The sequence below is a fragment of the Lepidochelys kempii genome, chromosome 21, assembly GCF_965140285.1.
Source record: "Lepidochelys kempii isolate rLepKem1 chromosome 21, rLepKem1.hap1, whole genome shotgun sequence".
Lineage (NCBI taxonomy): Eukaryota > Metazoa > Chordata > Testudines > Cheloniidae > Lepidochelys > Lepidochelys kempii.
The window spans coordinates 6286512-6307961 of record NC_136400.1 but is presented as its reverse complement, the minus strand read 5'-3'; the positions used below and the strand labels follow the sequence as shown (position 1 = coordinate 6307961).

Sequence of the window (21450 nt, the reverse complement as noted above, 5' to 3'; positions counted from 1 at the left end):
GCTTTATCTGGCATGTGGTGCCATTGAGAGCAAGGCTGGGTGTTTGCTCCCAGAGGTGGATGCTACTGAGCTGGACAGGCTTACCCCCACGCTGGTAGGAGTCGGTGTGTATGGAAAGCTCACCCTGCTGCGGCTCACATGGTCCCAGACTCGGGGCTAAAGAAAGGACTCCAGCCTCCAGAACTGTCGGTCTGCCATCTCCAACACCAAACGCAGTGGTTCAAACAGTCTTTAATAGACAATAACCCTGGCACTGACCAGACATTTGTGTTCTTGGAAAATCAGCTGATACAACCAATGCCTCCGCTCTGAAAGTGCTCCAGAAAAAGACTGCAAAGGACCAGAGGGGATCGAACAGGTCTCCTCCTGCTTGAATGTTTGCTTCCCCGATGTACCAAATTAGGGCAGTTTATCACTCCCTGCCTGGCTCGCTTCCTGCCTGTTCAATCAGATAGGCTGAGTGAGCCCTACCACGGCTTCTCCGGGGTGGTTGACCTACAGAGTAATCTTAGCTGAGTGCGTTGGAGCCCAGGCACACTGAGGTGTGTGGGCCTTGTTTTTACCTCTTTTCCTCTCTCAGGGAGATGCTCCTGAGTCATCCCAGCTTGTCTAGTGGTGCAACATCCAACCCCGACAGCAGGTACGAAGCTGCTTCAGACCCCGCCAGTATTCTGGGACACGAGTCAGTGGTTTTAGAACTGTAAGCAGAGTCTGATTGGGATCCCCTCCCCTTCATGAGCTCCCAAATGCATCCCTGTTGTTTTGTATTTGAAAGGCCTAGCCAGGACATAGGATCGGATTGACTCCATGACCTTGCTCCTTGCGTTCACATGAGCGCAAAGCAGGTGCCAGACACCACAGGCACCAACGCCGGGGGTGCTCCAGGGCTGGAGCACCCACAGGGGAAAATGGTGGGTGCTGAGCACTCCTCAGCAGCCCCCCTATCAGCATCTCCCCCTTCCCCCAGCACCTCCTGCCCACCAGTGGGCCCTGCCAATCAACGCCTCCCCCTCCCTCCCACCTGCTGCAATCAGCTATTTTGCGGTGTGCAGGAGGTTGGGGCGGGAGGGGGAAGGAACGAGGACGCGGCGTGCTCTGGGGAGGGGGGGAACGGGCGGGAAGAGGGGGGGCGGGTGGGGGTGTGGCCTTGGGGGAAGGGGTGGAGTGGGGGTGGGGCCGGGGGCAGAGCTGGGGGGTCGAGCACAGTGGAAAGTTAGTGCCTGCGGCAGGCACTGCCGTTCTGATCTCGTAGCAAGTAGCACCTGCTCTGTGCAGGCATAAGTGACCACACAAGGAGCCCGGCGGGGGGAGAATCAGACCCAGAGTGTCTTATGTTTTAATAATAATCTGTGTTTATACAGGGCCTTTCACTCTGAAGGATCTCCCAGCACTTGTAGGGCACGAGCAAAATTCCCTGTTGCTGACACAACTCCACTGATGTTAATGGGGTTGCACCAGTGTAGCTGAGAGCAGAGCATGGTCCTGTATTCTCAGAACTAACTTCCCCCATGCCCAAGTGCAGCCAGGTCCGGTGTGAAACACTGCAGCTGTTTAACAGCACACAGCAACACTACCGCCACTTAGTACATGGAGGGAGGAGGAATACTGTATTCAGTGGAAACTGCCAGGGAAATTTAGCTTGGCAAACTGTTCCCAAACTGGAATTTGGCTCATGGATTATTGTGAGTGAATTTGAAGGCTGAAGGAAAGCCCTACGTGTTGGACAAGTTGGTGAATGTTTTTCACCAGAGGTATAGCAAATTTTCACAGGCGTTCTGGGCCGCTCCCGTAGCCGTAGGGCCTCAGTGGTGTCAATGGGAGATTTGCTTGAATAAGGACTAAGGAAAGATGGCGTGTTAGGACCTCAAAATATGGCCTGTTATGTTTTGGATACAAACAATTTAAAAGTCCCCATCTCCAAAAACACCTAAGCATGTACATTTTTTGTAAATATGAACTAATGTAATTTATGGACATGTTCTTTCTCTCTCTGTCACACACCTGCCCACACAACATTCCACCTCCCACTCTGTGGAGCCCCGCTATGCAGAACTGCTGGGAAGAGGTCATCACTGTGGAAATTAACCCCCTTTCTTTGCATCTTCTCAGCCCTGTTATATTTGCCATGGCCATTTCCATATCCACAGCAGTTCTGGTTCTGATCCTGTGTTCTGGTACAGCTGTGGAAGAAGAAAAGGGATGAAGGTAAGTTACTTGCTGTGCCTGTCATGGTGGGTTTCAAAATGACCAGCCACAGAGATCTGTCCTTTGGCTATCCAGTAGGTTTACTTTGCAGTCTTTCTACCCTACACCCCTCCAAGTTGGTGTCAAGACCTAATTGCATGCGCAGAACTTCCACAATTCCACAAGCTAAGAGGTGTTTGAACACACAGATGAGCACTTGGGAGATACAGGGAGTTTGCTCATCCAAACCAGTGCACACACAAGGTTTGGCTGGCACAACTGAGGGACCCTTTGGAAATTTGTCCCAGTGACTAATCCAGCTTCCATCTTGTGATTCACTTCTCCAGACTGGGTTTATGTTTCACTGGGGTCTGTTTACATGAGCTAAGGGTCATGGACTTTGGATAGGCCAAGACAGGGTCCTTTATTTTATTTTCTTTGATTCCGAATAGCGACCCTAGTGGTTACAGGAGACAGCCCTGCAGTCACTGTGCTTCAAGCACCAAATGTCCCGTCCCACATCCTTTTCCCTCACTGAAGGAGTGACCTGTGTAGAACCTCAAAGAAGGACTCAATAAAGAGTCCTTTACAGTCCATTGACATTTACCATTCCAACAGCATCAAGCTGTCCCTCTTTGTCCAATGTCACTCTTGATGGTGATATGTCTTGGTACTGTCCCAAAGCTGCCTAGAAATCAATCAGACGCATCACAGATTCACACAATGTAACACTGCCTCCTGTTCCAATAGGGCACTTGCTCCCACTTGGGCAGATCCTCTAATGGTGTAAACAGGTGCAGTTCCACTCAAGTATCCAATTATAACTCCACAATTACGGTAAGGGGTAAATAGCTGGCTATAGAAAAATAATTAAAGTGTTTCTCCAACACCCCCCCCACCCACACACACACACACTTCATTTTTATTCTTAATTATCAAGGCACAAAGGAATAACTCACATGGAATATATTCAGACATGAGAAAATATGCCCTGCTGCACTCAGGATAGAGGATGATTTTGCCACATATATGAATCATCCCAACACCCAAGAACATCACCCGTTGTGTGCAGCCCTCACCTGACAAAGAGGAACAGCACCCACCTAGCAGGGAATGATGATCTTGGAGTAAAACCACAGGCGTGGGAGTTGAGAGATCCCAACTGTACTCGCAGCTCAGTCACGGACACACTGTATGACCGTGGGCGAGACATTTCACCCCCTCTGTGCCTCAGTTCCTCTACCTCACAGAGGAGCCAAGCTCTACAATGTTTGTGAAGTGTTTTAAGATCCTCACACTGGTGATGGCAAAGTATCATTAGTAGTGATTGTGTTTAGATGACATGCAATAAATACCAGGAACAGAGATCTCTGAAAACTATGATACTCAGCTATCCTAGTGATGAAGGCTCAATCGGAATTTACATAGACTACAATGGCATGATCACCATTAACCTGTAGCAGGTTCAGACTGATCCTTTGTGGTGCCTGACTTTGCTGTTGTGTAAATAATTATTTCCAGCTGCTTCTCTGGGTTGGCTGTGGGCCAAGACTCAGCTAGTGTAAATCAGCATCACACCATTTAAAGCAATAGAGTTCTGCTGATGAACTCCAGCTGGAGATTTGACCCTATATCTACAGATCCTTAGCAATCCAAGCTTTGCCATGGCACATGTCAAGATGCCAGCTGCAAGGGAGAGCCTAGAAGGAATCACAGCCACACTGACAGGGACTGTAATTTACCTTATGTTTCTTCTTGTATTGAAAATTAGGAAAAATAGGAATATCTGTATTTGGATAGTTATTTTTCCTTTCACCAGTTGAATCTATTGTACATTTTTAAATGCTCTGATGCAACTTCTTGGAATAAAAGTGTATTTGTGTTGTCTCTCAGGTGTGCTAATGTGCAGAGTCTGGTACAATTTTCTGTTGTTGTGAACACTTTGTCATTGTGAGACTGAGTGGGACAGATCCTTAGCTGGCGTGAATTGACATGATTCTGTTAACTTCAAGGGAGCTGCATTGATTGATTGATACTGGCTGAGGAGAATTTGCTGGGGAGAGGTGCCAGATTAACAGCAGCCCTAGAGAAAGAAATCCTCTCCCTCTCCACAGAACACATGCAGCGTGGGCAACCTTCCCCATATTGCCCTGCCAAGATGCCTCAATCCTGCCTTGCAGACACCTTCTCTAGGACCCAGCCAGTTTTTGGCCTCCCTGCTGAGACTGCCAATAAAGGTGCCAGCTATGGTGGCGAATATTTAATGTATCCACTCAGCTGGACTGAGGCCTCTAACTCTCCTCCCAATGGCTCCTCAACAGGCCGGGGGGAGGGGGAAATCTATACCCAACTCTGCCACTGACAGTGGATGAATCACTTCCCCACTCTGTGCCTGTTTCCCCTCACACCTTTCATCTGTTTTGTCTATGCACATGGTAAGCTTTTTCAGGCTGCAGCGCATAACAGGGCTCCAATTTTGATTGAGGCTCCTGGGGGCTACTGGAAGACAGCTAATAATAAATAAAAGGCTGATTTGCACTAGCTGAACATCTCTGTGTGTAGAAATACAGCTGGCGGATTTCCGCCCATAAAACGGTCATTCATTTCCCAGAGCAAGAAAGATGGACACACAGCATAGGCTTGAAATCAACAAGAGATGTCGGTCCATTGCATTTAACTGTACAGCTACCCCTCCACCAACCCCAAACCAAACTGCCTCGAGCTCTTCTCTGTGAGCTTCAGAAGATGGCAGTGAGACAAGGAGAAGCAGGGGGTGCAGGGTCCCACAAGGGCTGTTTATTCTATTAGGCAACATGTATAAAGCCAGCAGCCCTGTGGAGATGTCTGATCAGCAGCCACTTCCTGTTACCGTTACACACTGTTACAGTATTTTTTTTAATCAGTGGTCTGATCTTCAGCTGCATGAATTCCCCTCTCACACCTCCAGGGGAAAGGGATTGCTTCACAGGGCCAATAGACTAAAGCACAAACCAGTGCAATTTATGTAAGTGGATTTGAAGCTGACACCCTTGGATTCTGCCACCTGGTTATCGACAGGACAAGCAGAGTGATAGGCAACGGAGAGCTGGTCTTCTAATCTGGGGAGTTCAGGGCTCATCAATCCTTGGCCTTTTTAGCCAGCCAATCTGCCATTTACTGCAGTGGTTTTGTGTTATGATCTGGCTGAGATTCACAAAACTCATTTCATATGGGTCATTAAACAGTCAGCAACTAGCAATAGCTCTAGAGCTGGTTGAAAAGTTTAAACTGAATTTTTTCTTAGGAAAATGTGGCTTTGATCAAAATTCTCGGTGGGAAAGTATCAATTATTGATTCTATTTTTTCATTTTCTGTCCAGAAAAATCTGAATGAAAATGTTCATTTTGAATTGATATCAAGTCCAAATGTCGACTCAAAATGTTTTTGTTTTGCATCGACTGTGCAAGACAAAAAAAATTAGCTTTGAATGTCACAAGGGTTTTGTTCATTCAAAAATATCAAAACATTTCTGAAATGAATTTGTTTGAATTTTTCGTTTTGTGAAATGTTTGAAATGTGGATTTTTTTCCCTATCCTCATTCAGGATGAAAATCAATGCTGGACTATCAGAAATTCCTGTAGGATGGAAAACCTGTTTTCCTACCAGTTCTACTACCAACCCAGGGCTGGATTTGAACCCCTTATCTGCCCAATCGAGATATCTGACTAGGTCATTGCACCATGCTCGTCAGACAGGAGGGATGTTTTACAGAGATAGGGTGGTCTTGTGGTTAAGGTACCAGACTGGGATTTAAGAGATTTGGAGCCCATCCATGGCTCTGCCACTGACTCCCGGTGAGACATTGGACAAATCATTTAATTTCTCCTTGGGCTCAGTTCCCCATCTGCAAAATAATCCTTCCTTTCTCCGCCTCTTTGTCTGTCTTGTCTCTTTATACTGTTAAGTTTTTCAGAGCAGGGACTGTTCCTTAGTATGTGTATGTACGGCACCTAACACAATGGGGCCCTGATCTTAGCTGGGGCGTTTAGGGGATACTGGAATATGAGTAGTAATAATTAATGCTCTTCATTATAGCCTCTGACCTGGCAATGGAGTATGGGACTTTCCATTGCTAATGTTCTGCCAGCCCCTAATTTTGGTTTGAATTCAGCATCTATAAATACTATAGATAAATGCACAGTGAGGTTTATTTAATCCTATGCAGCCTTTCAATTAAGCAGATTCACTGCCACTGACCCTTCCCCCTCTCCTGCCTTCCATTCTACAGAGGCAAACCTGTTCTTTTACGCTGCTTCTGAAATTCCTCTCACGCACCCTGTGCTCTCCGCCCCTTTTCTCTTCCCTGACATCTCCCATCTTGTCTGCCACCCCCTCCAAACCACCTGTCCCAGAAGGATGGGGACCTGTGCAGTATTGAAATGAAGGTGACTCAGCCCACATGAGTGGGCAGCCTCCGGCTGAACAGACACTGGGTCATTTGACAATTGTGACAAAGCCAGCAGGACCAGGCAAATGCGGGGAAACCAGATTGGGGGAAGCCAGACAAACTGAGCCAGTAGAAGGGATGGTCTCAACTCTAAATTAGAGCAAATAAATAAATAAAATACATACTGAAGGGCATGTTTCATCCCCATGTAACTCAGAGCCCCCTCACACAGCTAGGTCCAGTGTTTAAAGGGAATCTGCATAGGGGAAGGAACATAACTGAGTTTGTGCCTTTTTGTTCCTTCTTCGTAATGGGTTAGGAAAAGTCCTGAGAATTTTTTAATTTTAATAATGTATCTTTTACTCTAGAAATGCCAAGAAGGTCCAGTCTTGTGTTTCCTGATTTCTATTAGCACTTTCCTTGGAGGCAGAGCCGCCCGGGGGGGAGGGGAGGGGGGAAATGGGGCAATTTGCCTCAGACCCCGGTGCAATATACTATACTATAGTATTGCAACTTTTTTTATGGAAGGGGCCACCGAAATTGCTCTGCCCGAGGCCCCCTGAATCCTCTGAGCCGCACTGCTTGGAGGACCCCAGGAATGAGAATCCCTAGACACAGGGCCAGCACTAGGTATGTGTACCGCTTCCGCCTTTCACAGCCCCAGGGGCTCCACCATCTTAACGCATGTTAATTATAATTAATAATACATAGCTCCTATGTAGCCCTCTTCATCAGTAGATCTCAAAGCGGTTTACAAAGGGAGGTGAGACTCTTTATCGCCATTAAAGTCTACACTGCCCTTTCTAGACTAGGCTTTTAGACTGCATTGGTTAGCACCTCTTAGTTAGCTACTATGTTCTTAACAGCATCCCTTGAAATCCCAGTCTAGACAAAGCTCAGATGGGAGGTACATGGTGCATGGCCCTCTCAGCTCTGATTGGAAGGTGCAGGAATGGTGAACCTTTAACAAAAGAGCTTTTCTTCCTATGGTTTATTCAAGCCTTTGAATTAATTAGATATTAACAACAATCCAAGAAGCTTTAAACAGTCTGAATAATGATTCCTCCTCCACTCAGTTAATTAAGGTCACTTGCTTGGTGTGTGTGGCCTTGTCTAGACCAGAATAAAAGGGGTGTTGTTGGAACAGGTTGATTCACAAGTTCTAAATGATGTGCTTTAAAAGTCTAGTGTGGATAAGGCACGTTGCCTTTAATGTGCAATACACTGGAGAAAGAGAGCCTGTGCTTCAACTCAGCCAGGTTAGCACACTGTGAAGCCTACACTGTCTTGTCTATGCCGGACCTCTAAACTGTGTTAGAATGGGTTAACATCACCCCCTTCAAATCCTAATCTAGACGAGGCTTGGACATCCTCCTAGCTCAGGAGTGCTGAAGGAAAATGAACATAATCAAGGCCTGAATCTCTAATGTAAAACACAAGCAGGTTTGCTTGCACCACTCCGTTGGCTTCAAGCCTCTAGAGCAGCTGGCAAGATTTGGCTCTAGCTGTACATATAAGTTCCAGTTCAGCAAAGCACTGAAATGCATGCTTCACTCTAAGCATATGCTTAAGCACTCTGCTGAATTGAGGCCATAATGCCTGATCCGAAGCTTATTGACATCAATCTAGTCTTTCCTGTGATTCCAGTGGGCTTTGGATCAGGCACATATCCCTTGATTGCTACATTCAGTAGACATTAGTAGTACAAGTTCCTCACAAATCCTTGATTTCAATTGGGCATCTTCCTTGAGCCAGAGCTCCTAACAGGAATAAAGGCTTCACAAAATTTGCAGTGTTAATATGCTGGGAAGAGGGCGGAGGGCGGGCGGGGGGGGGAGGGACAACAACAGAAAGAACATAATGAGCAAAGCAAGCGCAGCTGCAGTCAATATCTCATTAGGTTTTATCTTTAAAATATATATTTAAATACATTTTTAAAATAATCTCTTCTATCTAACTATAACCATGTAAGCAAAGAAGACGCCTGCTAGTGAATTTTGGATTTGTGTCTTTCTTTGTAATTTCCTTTACACCGACTCACTTTTCAGATTGCTATCTGCTTCAGCATCATCTCCTGTACCGCAATAGGAAATGAACCATTTAAGAATGACAGCCATCTAAGAAGGATACTTCAGGGGATGCATCAGTTCAATAGGGGAGGTGAAAAAAAGCAAGAAATGGACTTCTAGTCTGGTAGTTGCCTAACTCTTTGGGTAAGTAGAATTATATCCAAGATGGATTCAGAGGGACGTTGAATGGGATTCTCGAGAAATGTTTGGTTGAGCAACTCTTGGAAATTCTGTTCTGGGATCAAAATAGAAAATCATTTTCTGATCCGCAGTGCAGACGGAGCCTCTCGTTTCTAAGTCTCCTGTCCTCATAGTCTCTAAAACCTATCTCTGTATAGGAGACATTTGTTGTTAGTAATTATACAAAAGCATTTATTTCATTTTAGTTATTCGATCATTTTAAAGCATTTATCTAAAACTGAACATGCCCTTACAAAATTGAAAACACACAATGCAAATTAAATCTGGCTTGTCAACCTTAGTTATAAAGTTGAATTCTCTCAGATGTTATGGCCAAAAGTTTCAAGCTGAGGGCCCCAGTGCAGCAGAGCAGATGTTTAACTTCATCTGTGTGCTTAAGTCCCACTAACTTGAATGGGATGTAAGCACTAACTTCATGTTAAGCACATGTTTAAGTCTGGGATGTTCAAAGGAGTATAAGGGAATTGGGTGCCCAATTCCCATTAATTTGTAATGGGATTTGGGCACCTAATTAGCTTCGGCTGGGATTTTCAAAAGTGCCTAAGGGCTTTGTTGAATCAGGACCTCGAGTGCCAGATCCTCAAAGTATTTTGGTATTTAGGTATTTAGGTGCCCAGCCCGCACTGAAATCAATGAGAGTTCAGTGCCTAAATACCTTTGAGGGTCTGCGTCTTAGTACATAACGTTAGGCTGTTAAGTCCACGTTTCGGCTTTAAATAAAAGAGGTGTGATTTTTTTTCCCCAGAGGTACCAAGTACCCAGGAATCCCATTGGGAGCTGATGGAACTCAGCACATTGAAAATCCAACCTCCTTTATTTAGATGCCTGAAGATTGGTTCAGGAGCCTAACTTTAAACATTTATGGTCTGTAGCTTTTATTTGTTACTTAATCTTTTTTTAAATTGTATTTATCAAATGCTTTTTTGGGCATTTAAAAAAAAGGATAAAATTATGAAAAACAAATTTTAGGTTTATTATTATTTATTTATAATTGTGGTGAGTTAGTGGATTGCAGTAGTGCTCAGAAGTTCCAGTCAAGGATGAGGGCCCCATTGAGAAGGGCATTGGACACACATGCACACGTGCACCCCTCCCCCCCACAGAGTCATGTCTCTACCCCACATAGTAATGACTATTTTAACTCTGAAAGCATGGCCAGTGAGGTTTAGGCAGAGTGTAATAATTACGGTTCCCAGTTGTAGGTTAAAGTCCATAAAACTCCACCCAAGCAAACCTTGTAGAACAGGCCTTTGTAGCATATACACTGGAAAGACCCCACAAAATGTTCCTGTTTTTCAGTGTTGGGAATGGTTATCAGAGGTGGCTGAGACACCCTAATGATTTCTCGCACCCTCTGGGAGCTCATGCCCAAGATCACAGAACTCTGGAGGGTGTTGTCGTCTTTTGGTAAAACTCATGGAAAACAGTCAGTTATATCGTGGCCCAAAGGCCCCAGTTCGGAGAAGCATCCCTCTTCAGGGAGCACTGATTGGAGGCAAAGTGTTTTCCTGATCTGGGGCCTCCCAGCCTGGGTGGACAGATTTAGGTTAGTGGGGCTCAGGCTAGCATGCTAAAAATAACTGTATAAACAGTGCTTTGAAGTTGTGGCTCAAGCTCTAAAGCCTGGGGTGGGGTGGGTTGGGCGTCAGAGCCCAAGCTCCAACCTGAGCGGCATCTTCAAAGTACTGTCTACATAGCTATTTTTAGAACGCTGGCATGAAACCCCCCCTAGCTCGGAGCTGTTCACCCAAGCTGGGAGGCTCGCTGTTGGAGATGGTACAGACATACCCAAAGAATGCCTCAGTGGCGCACAGCATTGGATCAATGCAGGAGCATTCTATGGAAGTCCCAACCCCCGGCAAAGAAAGCCAAATACGCCATTTTTTTAAAAAAACAAAATTTGCATAATACTCTGCAAATTCTCTCATGCCTCATCCGGAGAGAAGCTCACTTGGTTTGTTATCACATCATGCAGCTGAAAATTAGCAACTGAATATTTGCTCTCTCTCATTAGCAATGGCTAATTATGGGCCTTAGTCACATAACTGACCCACCAAAGTCAGTGGGGCTGCTTATGTGAGTACAGACTACGCATGTGAGTAGAGGATGCTGAATGGAGCTCTGGGTTTGCAAGTAACAGTCTGAATGTTTGAGGCTACAGTAGCCTTACCTTGAGATCTTTGGATGCAAAGCAGTATATAAGAGTTAGGTATTATTTTTCGTTACTGAATAACTTTGAGCCCGACTTGCACCATTTGGACCAAGCACTGATAGATGCTGAATCCCGATAGCGCAATTTTATTCCCACTAACTACAGTAGAAATTGTCACTGCTCTGCACCTTTCAGGACCCATAGAGAAACGTACTCTTCAGAATGACACTGATGTTCTTTGCCATCAGAAGTACCGCTGAAGTGAGAAGAGTCTGTCATGCGACAGGGCCACAGTTTGCAGTCAGCCGAGCTTTGCATTGACAATGTGTCATCTAGCCAAACGTTAAAATTGGATAAGAAGTAGGTTTCTCATTGGTGTCAAGTCCTTTTCAGGAACCTCTCTTTATATACTATGTAGAGAATCCCTTATAGAAACCTGCTCTTGTGTCAGCTGTCCTGGGGAGAATGTGAGATAGTGGCTGTCTAATGGAGGTAGACACTGGGGGACAGGGGAATTACATTAGTATTTACAGTTCTGTATTATCTGTGACTATGATGAGTTTTTATTAAGCACCTGTCACTGCAGGCCTGTCTGATAAAGTAACACTTTGTTTTTCCCTCTAAAACATTTTTATTATGGTGATACCTAAAAAATAAATTGGGGTAAGGCAAAGCATATGGGAAATAACTACATGTACAAACAACAGGAGGGGCCATTACAATGCAAAACAGGCACGATGCATATCTGGATTCTTATCATGCCTACAACTAGATTCCCCTCCCAGGTCTTGCTCCAACTCCCACTGAAGTCAATGGAAAACCTCCCCTACAAGCCAAAGGGAGTTGTATTCTCCCCTTGGATATCCCATGGCAACCTGGTGAGTTTCAATGAGTTTGTCACATAATGGAGAATGCGTTAGATAGGCCTAGGAACAACGCTTCATAAAAGATAGACCATGAATTAGAAAGAAGAGGAAGGCCCTTTAGTTGTTTATTTTCCTACAACTAATTTTTGCAGCTTTGGAAAAGTCCCACCAGGCTGATTCCCCTGTAGAAACCTAATGGGCCAGATCCTTGGTTGGTGGAAATTGGCATTAAAGTCAATGGAGCTGGCTGGGGTCTGGCCTAACGACAATAAAGTCTCCTCCTAACCCGACTTTTTCCCTCATTTTCAGCCCTCTGTCCATTCCACTGCTATTTTTTTTTTATCCCCTTGCCACTCTGTTTGTGTTAGTGCAGCATCAATTTCTTTTCTTTGTTGCATCACTCTGCTGAGACGATTGCATTTTTTCTCCATCAGTTCTGTCCCCTTATTGCAGCTGACTGTGAAGCATCACCCACTCAAGTCCACATGAGGTTCAGTGGATGGTCAGAAAGACGTATGGGAACTGCTATTTGCCCAGTACAGCCCGGTGCCATAGTTAGCATGAATTGATCCCCTTAGAATATCATAGAATATCAAGGTTGGAAGGGACCTCAAGAGGTCATCTAGTCCAACCCCCTGCTCAAAGCAGGACCAATCCCCAATTTTTGCCCCAGATCCCTAAATGGCCCCCTCAGGGATTGAACTCACAACGCTGGGTTTAGCAGGCCAATGCTCAAACCACTGAGCTATCCCTCCCCCCCTTATTGGTAGCTGATTTATGGGGGCAGGAGGTAGGGCGTCCCGTGAGGTATTACATGGTTTTAACCTCTGTGGCTCAGGGCAGCTCCAGGGGAATGAAAGCCAAGAGGAGTGCAACAGACAGCCCAAGATGCACAGGAGGGAGCTTTGTCTAGTGGTCAGAGCATAGGACTGGGAGTCAGGCATTCTGGGTTCCATTCCTGGCTCAGTTACTGAGCCCTTGTGTCGCTCTGGGCAAATTGCTCAGCCTTCCTGTTCCTGAGTTTCCCCCCCGTTCTGCAATACAGACGTGCACAGTATTATTATTCGCAAAAAGAAAAGGAGTACTTGTGGCACCTTAGAGACTAACCAATTTATTTGAGCATGAGCTTTCGTGAGCTACAGCTCACTTCATCAGATGAAGTGAGCTGTAGCTCACGAAAGCTCATGCTCAAATAAATTGGTTAGTCTCTAAGGTGCCACAAGTACTCCTTTTCTTTTTGCGAATACAGACTAACACGGCTGTTCCTCTGAAACCAGTATTATTATTGTTTTATCGGCACCTGAGGGACCCAGCCATGTTCCTCTGTGCGTTCATCTGGCCCCAGAGACACTGGTGCCTCTTTGCTATCAGGTCCCTGGATATCCCTGCCCTGTCTCCTTCTCTCTCCTTAGAAACCCTCAGCAACTCATTCAGCAGTTGTCGTGCCTGTGAAGACTCTCTGCTGGGAGGATGTCTTGTCCTAGGTAAGCTCTGCGGTGCTCCCAACCGCAGTATGGAGCAGTGGCCATTAGTGCTGCTTATTAGAGGGAGAAACCTGCTATGAAAGGGAGTTGATGATCGATTCCCCATGGAGTTGGGTGGTTGATCTTCTCCCCTGTAGCCCGATCTGTAGAATTAGAAATGGGCTCCAGATTTTGAAGACATCAAAATTCAAGGGTTGTTCAGTTCCAAGGGGTTTGGACTCCTCTCTGCTTATTTTTAAAATCTCCATTTGGCTATCCCTGGGGCAACTATGTATTCTTGCTGGACACCCAGGTCTGATAGTCAGTTAGGCCAATATTTTCAAAAGTGACTAGTGGTTTTAGGATGTCTCCATTTTTAGGAGCCCAATTTCTATCCTATTCTATATAGATTCTTATGCCATGCTCATCACTGTCTTATTTGTGTGCTTTTCAACTTGAGATTTCTTAAAGGGGCCTGGTTTTTTTCAGAAAGGGCAGAGCACCCAAAATCAGATTTAGTTTGTCTCGAATTGGACACCCAAAAGCTTGGCAACCTCAAACCACTGGTCACTGTTGAAAATCTTTGCCAAAGTCTTTGGGAAATCACCTTAAAAACGACGTCCTATCTGAAACCATGTCAGCCCACCAGCACTTGAAAGATCTAACATAACCTGATTGTTTTCTCTCCCTTAGCCTATGTGATTATTGGTGGATAAACATTCTCAGCTCAGGTGTGACCTCTATTGTCTATGTTCTTCTCCTAGTAGTGCTTTACATCAAGCTCAGCAGGAAAATAGGTAATTTCATCTCTTATTGGTTTCATTTATAATGTGCCCCTTTCATCCCTGGTGTGAATCCATTTAAGTGAACAGGACGAATTTGGCCCAAGAGCCAACAAAGAGTAACTCTTTGGTTTGCTAAGGGTCACAAACTGCTGAATTGTGACGGCTAGTCCTGGTTCATGAAATGCCAAGCACTCCAAGAGATGGGGGAGGAGAATGAATGGGGGTCCTTTTTAAACAAGTTCCAATGTGATTTGAAAAACAGATGGATCAGTCCCTTAGCAGGTGTAAATCGTAGTGCCATTGAAGTCATGCATTGAAGCCAAAGGAGTTGCTTTGATTTACACTAGCTGAGGTTCTGGCCCGGTGTGTGCGGAATGCAGGATGAGCGGAGGCCACACAAGTCATGTATTTTGGGGGTAAAAAGCAAGGAGTGGCAGGGGTTAAAGAATCAGCATTTGGGTGGTTTTGCTACAGCACCACCACATGACAACAGGACACTGTGCGTATGTCTACATGGCAGTGGGGGAGGTGTGATTTCCAACTTGGTAGACGTCTTGCTTGAGCTCTGCTTGAGCTAGTGCCTAAAACAGCAGCTGTGGCAGCACTGAGTCAGCCTGGACGGCAAGTACCGTCCCGCCCGACTGCCCGGCGGCTAGCTTGAGTCGCCACCAGCGCTGCTGAGGCCGCTCTGCTAGTTTTAGGCCTGTCTACACGGCGAAGTTGTCGACAAAACTTCTGTCTTTCACGGGTACTTAAAAAAAGCACCTCCCCCCCCCGCCCCGTGAAAGACACAAGTTTTGCCGACGCACGGGGCAGTGTGCACGCGGCTTTGCTCCTGCCGACAAAGCTAATGCCGCTCGCGGGGCTGGAAGTATTTTGTCGGCAAAAGTGCTGACGAAGTGCTGAAAAAGAGCGTTTACGCAAGCTGACTTTTAGCAACAAGGCCTTGTCGCTAAAAGCTGCTTGGTGTAGACAAGCCCTTAGGTACTAGCACAAGCAGAGGTACTGAGTGTATGGCTACCCGAGCTGAGAATTCTTCCTCCCAGCTGCTATGTCGAGGTACCCTGTGCCGTCATCACATACATACCAAGTAAGCTGAAATCCTGCCAGCCTTACTCACATGAGTAGACCCACTGAGGTCAACGGGGCAACTTGCATGAGTGAGACAAGCAGAATTTGGCCCGTATTGTCAGATGTCTGACAGGACATGTTACACATGAAATAGTCTATACTAGTCTATATTACAGCTGTTTGAAAAATTGTCCTATCACAGGAAATGTCAACGCTTCAAAATTATTTTCTGCTCCCGGTCAGAATGAGAAGTCAAAAATATTTTTACAAAAATTGTGAAATGAAAAACTCCAAAAAGTTTTGAATCAGAAATGTTGAAATGGAAAATTCTGACACTTTCGATCAAAATGAAACAAGTCAATAGACTGATGTTTTATTGTTTTGTTTCAAAACAATTTTTTTTCTTTTGAATAGACTTTTAAAACAAAAAATTCCACTGCATTTCAAAAAGTTGATTTGAAACATTTTTTGTTTCAATTCTCCCTGTTGGAATGTGGGAAATTTTCATCAAAATCAACATTTGATTTTGATTAAACCACATTTTCCAGTGAGAAACATATTTGTCCAAGCACTGTATATAGTACATGTTCCAATCAGCCCTGTTGCTTAATTCAATCTCGTATTTGTATAGATGGAGGTTCAGAAGCACAGTGAACCTTTCACCACAAGACATCTGAGCCCAAATCTGCTTTAGATCACAGTTTGATAGTTTCAGTAATTTCTCACTCGTTTGTTCACCTCAAAAATAAAATAGCCCACTCTGACTCTTATGTTATATTCTGCTCAGGAGAGGCCCTCACAGGATTGACATGAGATGTTCTAGGACTGGGTTCTAGTGCAGTGGTGGATCCGTGTGTGAAAGTCCCAGGAGTGGAATAATCGCGGCTGCTGGGATGTGGCTTGAGGGGCACTAACAGATCTGGATGTGGGGAGAGCAGGACTGGAATAGCTGGTGTACATGCATGTGTGTGTGTGTGTGTGTGTGTGTGTGTGTGTGTGTGTGTGTGTGTGTAACTTTCTCGAGCCAATACTCTCATTTTTTCATATTTGTAAGCACTGGGCACTTCTAGGAGGTACCAATTTTGCTTGTCGTTCAGTGCACCATCTCCTATAATGCCCTGTACTGTGTGCTCCCGTGGGAGGCACAGAAATGACAACAAACCACAAATGACCAAGCCCCTTGTGCACCATTATACTATAGCAGGAGGGATTTTTTTATTGTCCCTGCCTAGTGATCAGCTCATGCCCTGAAGTGACAGCCCTTGTCATGTTTTCCCTACAGTAGCAGGAGTAACGAGCAAATCTGACTTTCCATTTCAGACAATCATTCCTGTAGCAATCAGGCGAGCAGCAGCCCTTCTACAAAACCAGAACAACCCAACGCTTCCCAGGCAGCACAGGAGGTTTTGAAAAGGCCGCGCATCCAGGGTAAGATTGCATCTTTGGGGCCAAACAATCAAGTCTCAGCTCAGTGGGTGCAGCCTGCAATCTTCAAATCTGTGCTTGCATCAGCTCCTCAGCTGTTGCAAATTGGCATAGCTTCATTGACTTCAGTGGCCCAATGCCAGTTGAAACTGGATGAATATCTGACCTCGGGTACTTGTTCCTGCAGACAGGTATTTGGAAACATAGGGCCAGATTCACCACTGCGTTTCACCTTAAGTTGACACTTACACCCATGCTAAGGGAGTCTAACATGCTATGGTAGTGTGTTACACACGTTTTGCACTCGTTTTGCAAATGATGAGTGACATAAGGTGTGGGTCCTGCATTCGTATTTCAGTGTTTGAGAAAGGGGGGAGAGCAGTTTATTCGTTACAATAATTTATTCGTTACACAACAGTTTATTCGTTATACAATAACTTCTTCTTTAACTCGCGAAGAAAATACTTCGCTATCAGCCTGATTCATTGCAAGGGATGAGCCTTTCTTTGTATGTTAGCAGTAGAACTGGGCAGCAGCAAACACAACCTAGCTTTAGGACGGGGAATGAAGGACCTGTACAAGTGAGCTATATGCATTAGCAATTCACATCACCTCCTCCCTCCCCATTCCATTTGCCAGATGAGTTCTTCTCCATTCAGTCCTCCAGGCAGGCAGATAAGGGTCTCTGATGCCAGCACTCTTCATATTTTACATTTTCATACTAGAGAATGTGATCATCGGGAGCCAATAATGCAATGAACCTTTGAATTCCCTGATCAATATTGCTGATGTACAGTAATGCCTCTTGTCAGGCAGCAGGGGGGAGTGGAGTTTCACTGCACATATTGGGAGGGGGGCATTAAAAAAATCAGCATGAAAAGCAAAATTTCAAATTTCCAATTTAAAATCAACCATAATGCTGCAGAGTTGGAATATATTAAGGGCCTGGTTCTCATTTCTGTTTAGGGTTTGTCTATGCATGGAGTTATTCAGGGACGTCCTTAAACCATATGACAGGTTTCAGAGTAGCAGCTGTGTTAGTCTGTATTTGCAAAAAGAAAAGGAGGACTTGTGGCACCTTAGAGACTAACAAATTTATTTGAGCATAAGCTTTCGTGAGCTACAGCTCATTTCATCGGATGGCTATGCTCAAATAAATTTGTTAGTCTCTAAGGTGCCACAAGTCCTCCTTTTCTTTAAACCATATGGTTAATTTAAACAGGAACAAGACACCCACACACGGAGTTAATCAGGAATAGCTCCATGTATAGTCAAGCCTGAAGGCCCCTTTATACCACATCTGGCAGCATAAGGATGGGGGACTCTATCGTGGGAAGCAGTGACTGTGAAAATCATTTGGGGGTTGTGGTAGATAGTCAGCAGAACATGAACTCCCATTCAGATGCTGCAGTCAAAAGAGCTAATGTGATCCTGGGATGCATAAACTGAGAAATCTTGAGAGTGAATAGAGAGGTTATTTTATGGCTGTATTTGGTGTGACCACTGCAGGGATACTGTATCCCGTTCTGGTGCCCACAAGTCAAGAAGGATGTTGATAAATTGAAAAGGGTTCAGAGAAGAGCCATGAGAATGATTAAAGGTTTGGAAAATATGCCTTCTAGTGATAGACTCCAAGTGCACAATCTATTTAGCATCACAAAGAGAAGCTTAAGGTGTGGTTTGATCACAGTCTATAAGTATCTCCATGGAGAACAAATATTTTTAATAATGGGCTCTTTCATCCAGCAGAGAAAGACATAACATGATCCAGTAGCTGGAAGCCGAAGCTGGCCAAGTTCAAACTGGAAATGAGATGTAAATGTTTACTGGTCAGAGAGATTAACTCTTGGGACAATTTACCAGGGGTCGTGGTGGATTCTCCATCCCTGACAATTGCTAAATCAGGATTGGATGTTTTTCTAAAATACATGTTTAGGAATTACTTTGAGAAAGTTCAATGGCCTGTGTTATGCAGGCAGTCCCTTCTGGCCTTAGAATCTATGAAGCTATATAAAGAGGCCATATGCTCATTTTAAGGCCCCTTTACAGTGCCAGGGTGGTGTAAAGAGGCATTAATGTAAATGAGAATCACATCCAAACAATTAAAGGGCCCAACCCTGTCGTGCCTCCCCCCTCGCCGGATGTTAATGGGAGCTTTGCCAAGAAATTAAGATAGCAGGATTGGGCCCCATTTTGGACTCGTGACTGGAACCCCCAAGAGACAAGAAAATGGAATTGTGCATTATTGTTTGAGAAATAGTGTCATGTGCATAGATCCACACCATATGAGAGAGAGAGCGAAATCCTCTGTCGACTGCTAACCCACTTTCTCATTCATCTCTTCTCCCTGCCCATTCTCTAGCTTATAGTTATTATAGGTGCAAATGTTTACACTTTTTTTTTAAGGTGACAGTGGCTCTTCCTCAGACAGCTCTGAGAGCTCAGACAGCAGCCCTTCCACTAGGCAGGTAATGGAATTGCACCAGTCTCATTCTTATTTATTTATTCATATTATTTATTCTTTTCATGTAGACATAATGTAGACCCTGAACCAGGTCTAGGCCCCGTTTTATTAGACGCTGCTGTCCAGACACTTGACTAGATTTCCCAAGAGCTCAGCGGCACCCAGTATGATGAGCTCCCCTGAAAACCTCCCCACTTATTTGGTGCACAAATAGGAGCTGAACTCTCATGGAAATCTGGCCTATAGTAAGAGACAATCCCTGCCCCACAGGACTTCAGCCTAACTCCCAGCTTCAGCACCATTCAGCAGACTGCCAAGGGACAGGTGTGGGCATCAGGACTTAAAGAGAAGAGAGACAAAATGGGAGTGAGAATATTGCAGAGGATACAGCTGGCCAGATTAGATGACAAACATGCAATTTTTCCTGGTCCTACTGATTGATGACATCCTCCCCAGGTTTACACTTTAGAACATTGGCTCTCAGATGATGGTGCTTGGGCCATCAGTGATCTGCAGAGTACTTCCCGGTCAAGGGGAGGAAACATGAGAAACAAGCAGGGGAGGACTGAGGTTCAGGGATGGGGAGGGAGCCAGTAAGAGTATACATACTACCTGAATTTTAGGGCTACTCAGATCCAGGACTGTGTGTGTGTGTAAAACACTGAAAAGCAACACGGAGAACGTTTGTGATCTCCATGCCATCTGCGGTATTGCCACGTGTTGCTGCTGATCCAAAATCAAACTGCTGACATGGCAGCAAAATCCCAAGCAAACTCACTTCAGTATCTTACTAAACCAGTGAGTGAAATCACTAAGATTTGAACGGCAGTTGTTCTCTGTGGTATGCAAATGTGAGACAGGTGAGATCTGTGCAGTGAGCTTAGAGATCGTATGACCCCCTAAAGTGTCACTATGGTTGCACCAGAACAGATAATGCCTGTGAAGACTAGACTGAATTCTGGTCTGGTTTCTATTTGTCATACGCTAGTGTCCTCGGTCAGAAGAAGGGGTCAATTACACGTCCCTGGTCTTCCAAGTTACCGGTCGCAGCGCAAGCACTGCAGAGGACTATGAGAACATGAAGATGGGAGAAGACTATGTCAATGTGGATCCCAAAAAAAGGAAGGTGGATTTCTGGACCTGCTCGAGCCCTGTATCTTCCAAACCCGTGGAATATACTGAAGTGAAACTGTGATTTCTTGGGATGCTATTAACTAAGTTTTCCTTAGGAACATCAGAATTGCCACAGCAGGTCAAATCAATGATCCATTCTTAGTCAGTATCCTGTATCCTTCTCTGCACATTTCACATGGGTCACTGACAACCTGTTCATATAGGTATGTTCCTCCTAATCCTCATCAGTTAGTGACTGTCATGTCCTGAAGCATGAAGCTTTATATTCCTTACAACATTTTATTCTGCCTAATGTAACTGTGCATGTTCTTGTTATCCATACAAAGGTCTCTTCCCTTCTGGATCCCACAAAGCTCTTGGCTGTGTTGATACAATGTGGCACTGGTTATTCACAGCTAGTGTAAAAAGAGCATTTCCGTTTCGCAGCGATAATTGTGCCCTTCCATTTCATTGGCTTCCCCTTGTTCTCCCATTAGAGGAGAGAGTAATTAAGAATACCCAATAAATATAATACAGGGCCAAATCCTCAGGTAGTGTAAAACCTAATTCAACTTCAATGGAGCTACACCAACTGGGCTGGCCCTTTGATTTGACTTGTTTTTTATTTGCTTGATATCAATTAATTAAAAAACCCCAAACTTCTAAATGCTTAAATATATTTCCTGGGCCTCCTTTGTCTTTTCCCTTGACCAACGCTGACTTTTCTTTTTTTCCCCTCCTTTCCTCTTTTAATTTTTTTAAAACTCTTCGTAGCGTTCGAGTGACAGGTCCCTGGGCACTTCTGCAGGCAGTCAGGGCAGGGGCTCTCTCTTCTGAAGATGATTTGCCTGCGACGTTCTTTGGCTGAGGACAGTCATGTTCGTCAGGGGTACCCAGGGTTGTGAGGCACCTCTGCACCGCCGGTCCGGGGTGTGAGGGCTTCTTTCCTGTGCCTGCTGTGGAGTAGCTCCCTGCAACGACCAGCTTGCAGTATTACAAGCGCTCCCTTCCAGGCCTCCACAGGCCGCAAAGTCTCTGTACAGGTAGTGATAGGCTCACCCCGGCCCCTGCGTCCTCGGAGCGTCCCTGCAGAGTCCAGCCCCTCCCCACTGAAGGCTCACAGAGTGAGAAGGCTGCTGTTCCAAAAGGAACAGCACACACCAGCTTGTCACACTGGTGATTCTCAGTTAACACCAGAGCCCGAAGGTATTGTGGTGGTGAAAACAAGAA

The 21450-nt window shown here is 45.2% G+C and overlaps 1 protein-coding gene across 1 annotated transcript; it reads left to right on the top strand.

Moving 5' to 3' along the window:
* Positions 1-1287: 1287 nt before the first annotated feature.
* Positions 1288-20885, top strand: RHEX (regulator of hemoglobinization and erythroid cell expansion). The gene is made up of 8 exons (XM_078849806.1): positions 1288-2205; positions 5768-6018; positions 8660-8824; positions 13312-13383; positions 14056-14159; positions 16539-16646; positions 19050-19111; positions 20096-20885. The coding sequence occupies exons 4-8, from the start codon at positions 13370-13372 to the stop codon at positions 20300-20302; spliced, it is 495 nt and encodes a 164-aa protein (XP_078705932.1). The 5' UTR covers positions 1288-2205; positions 5768-6018; positions 8660-8824; positions 13312-13369; the 3' UTR covers positions 20303-20885.
* Positions 20886-21450: the final 565 nt, after the last annotated feature.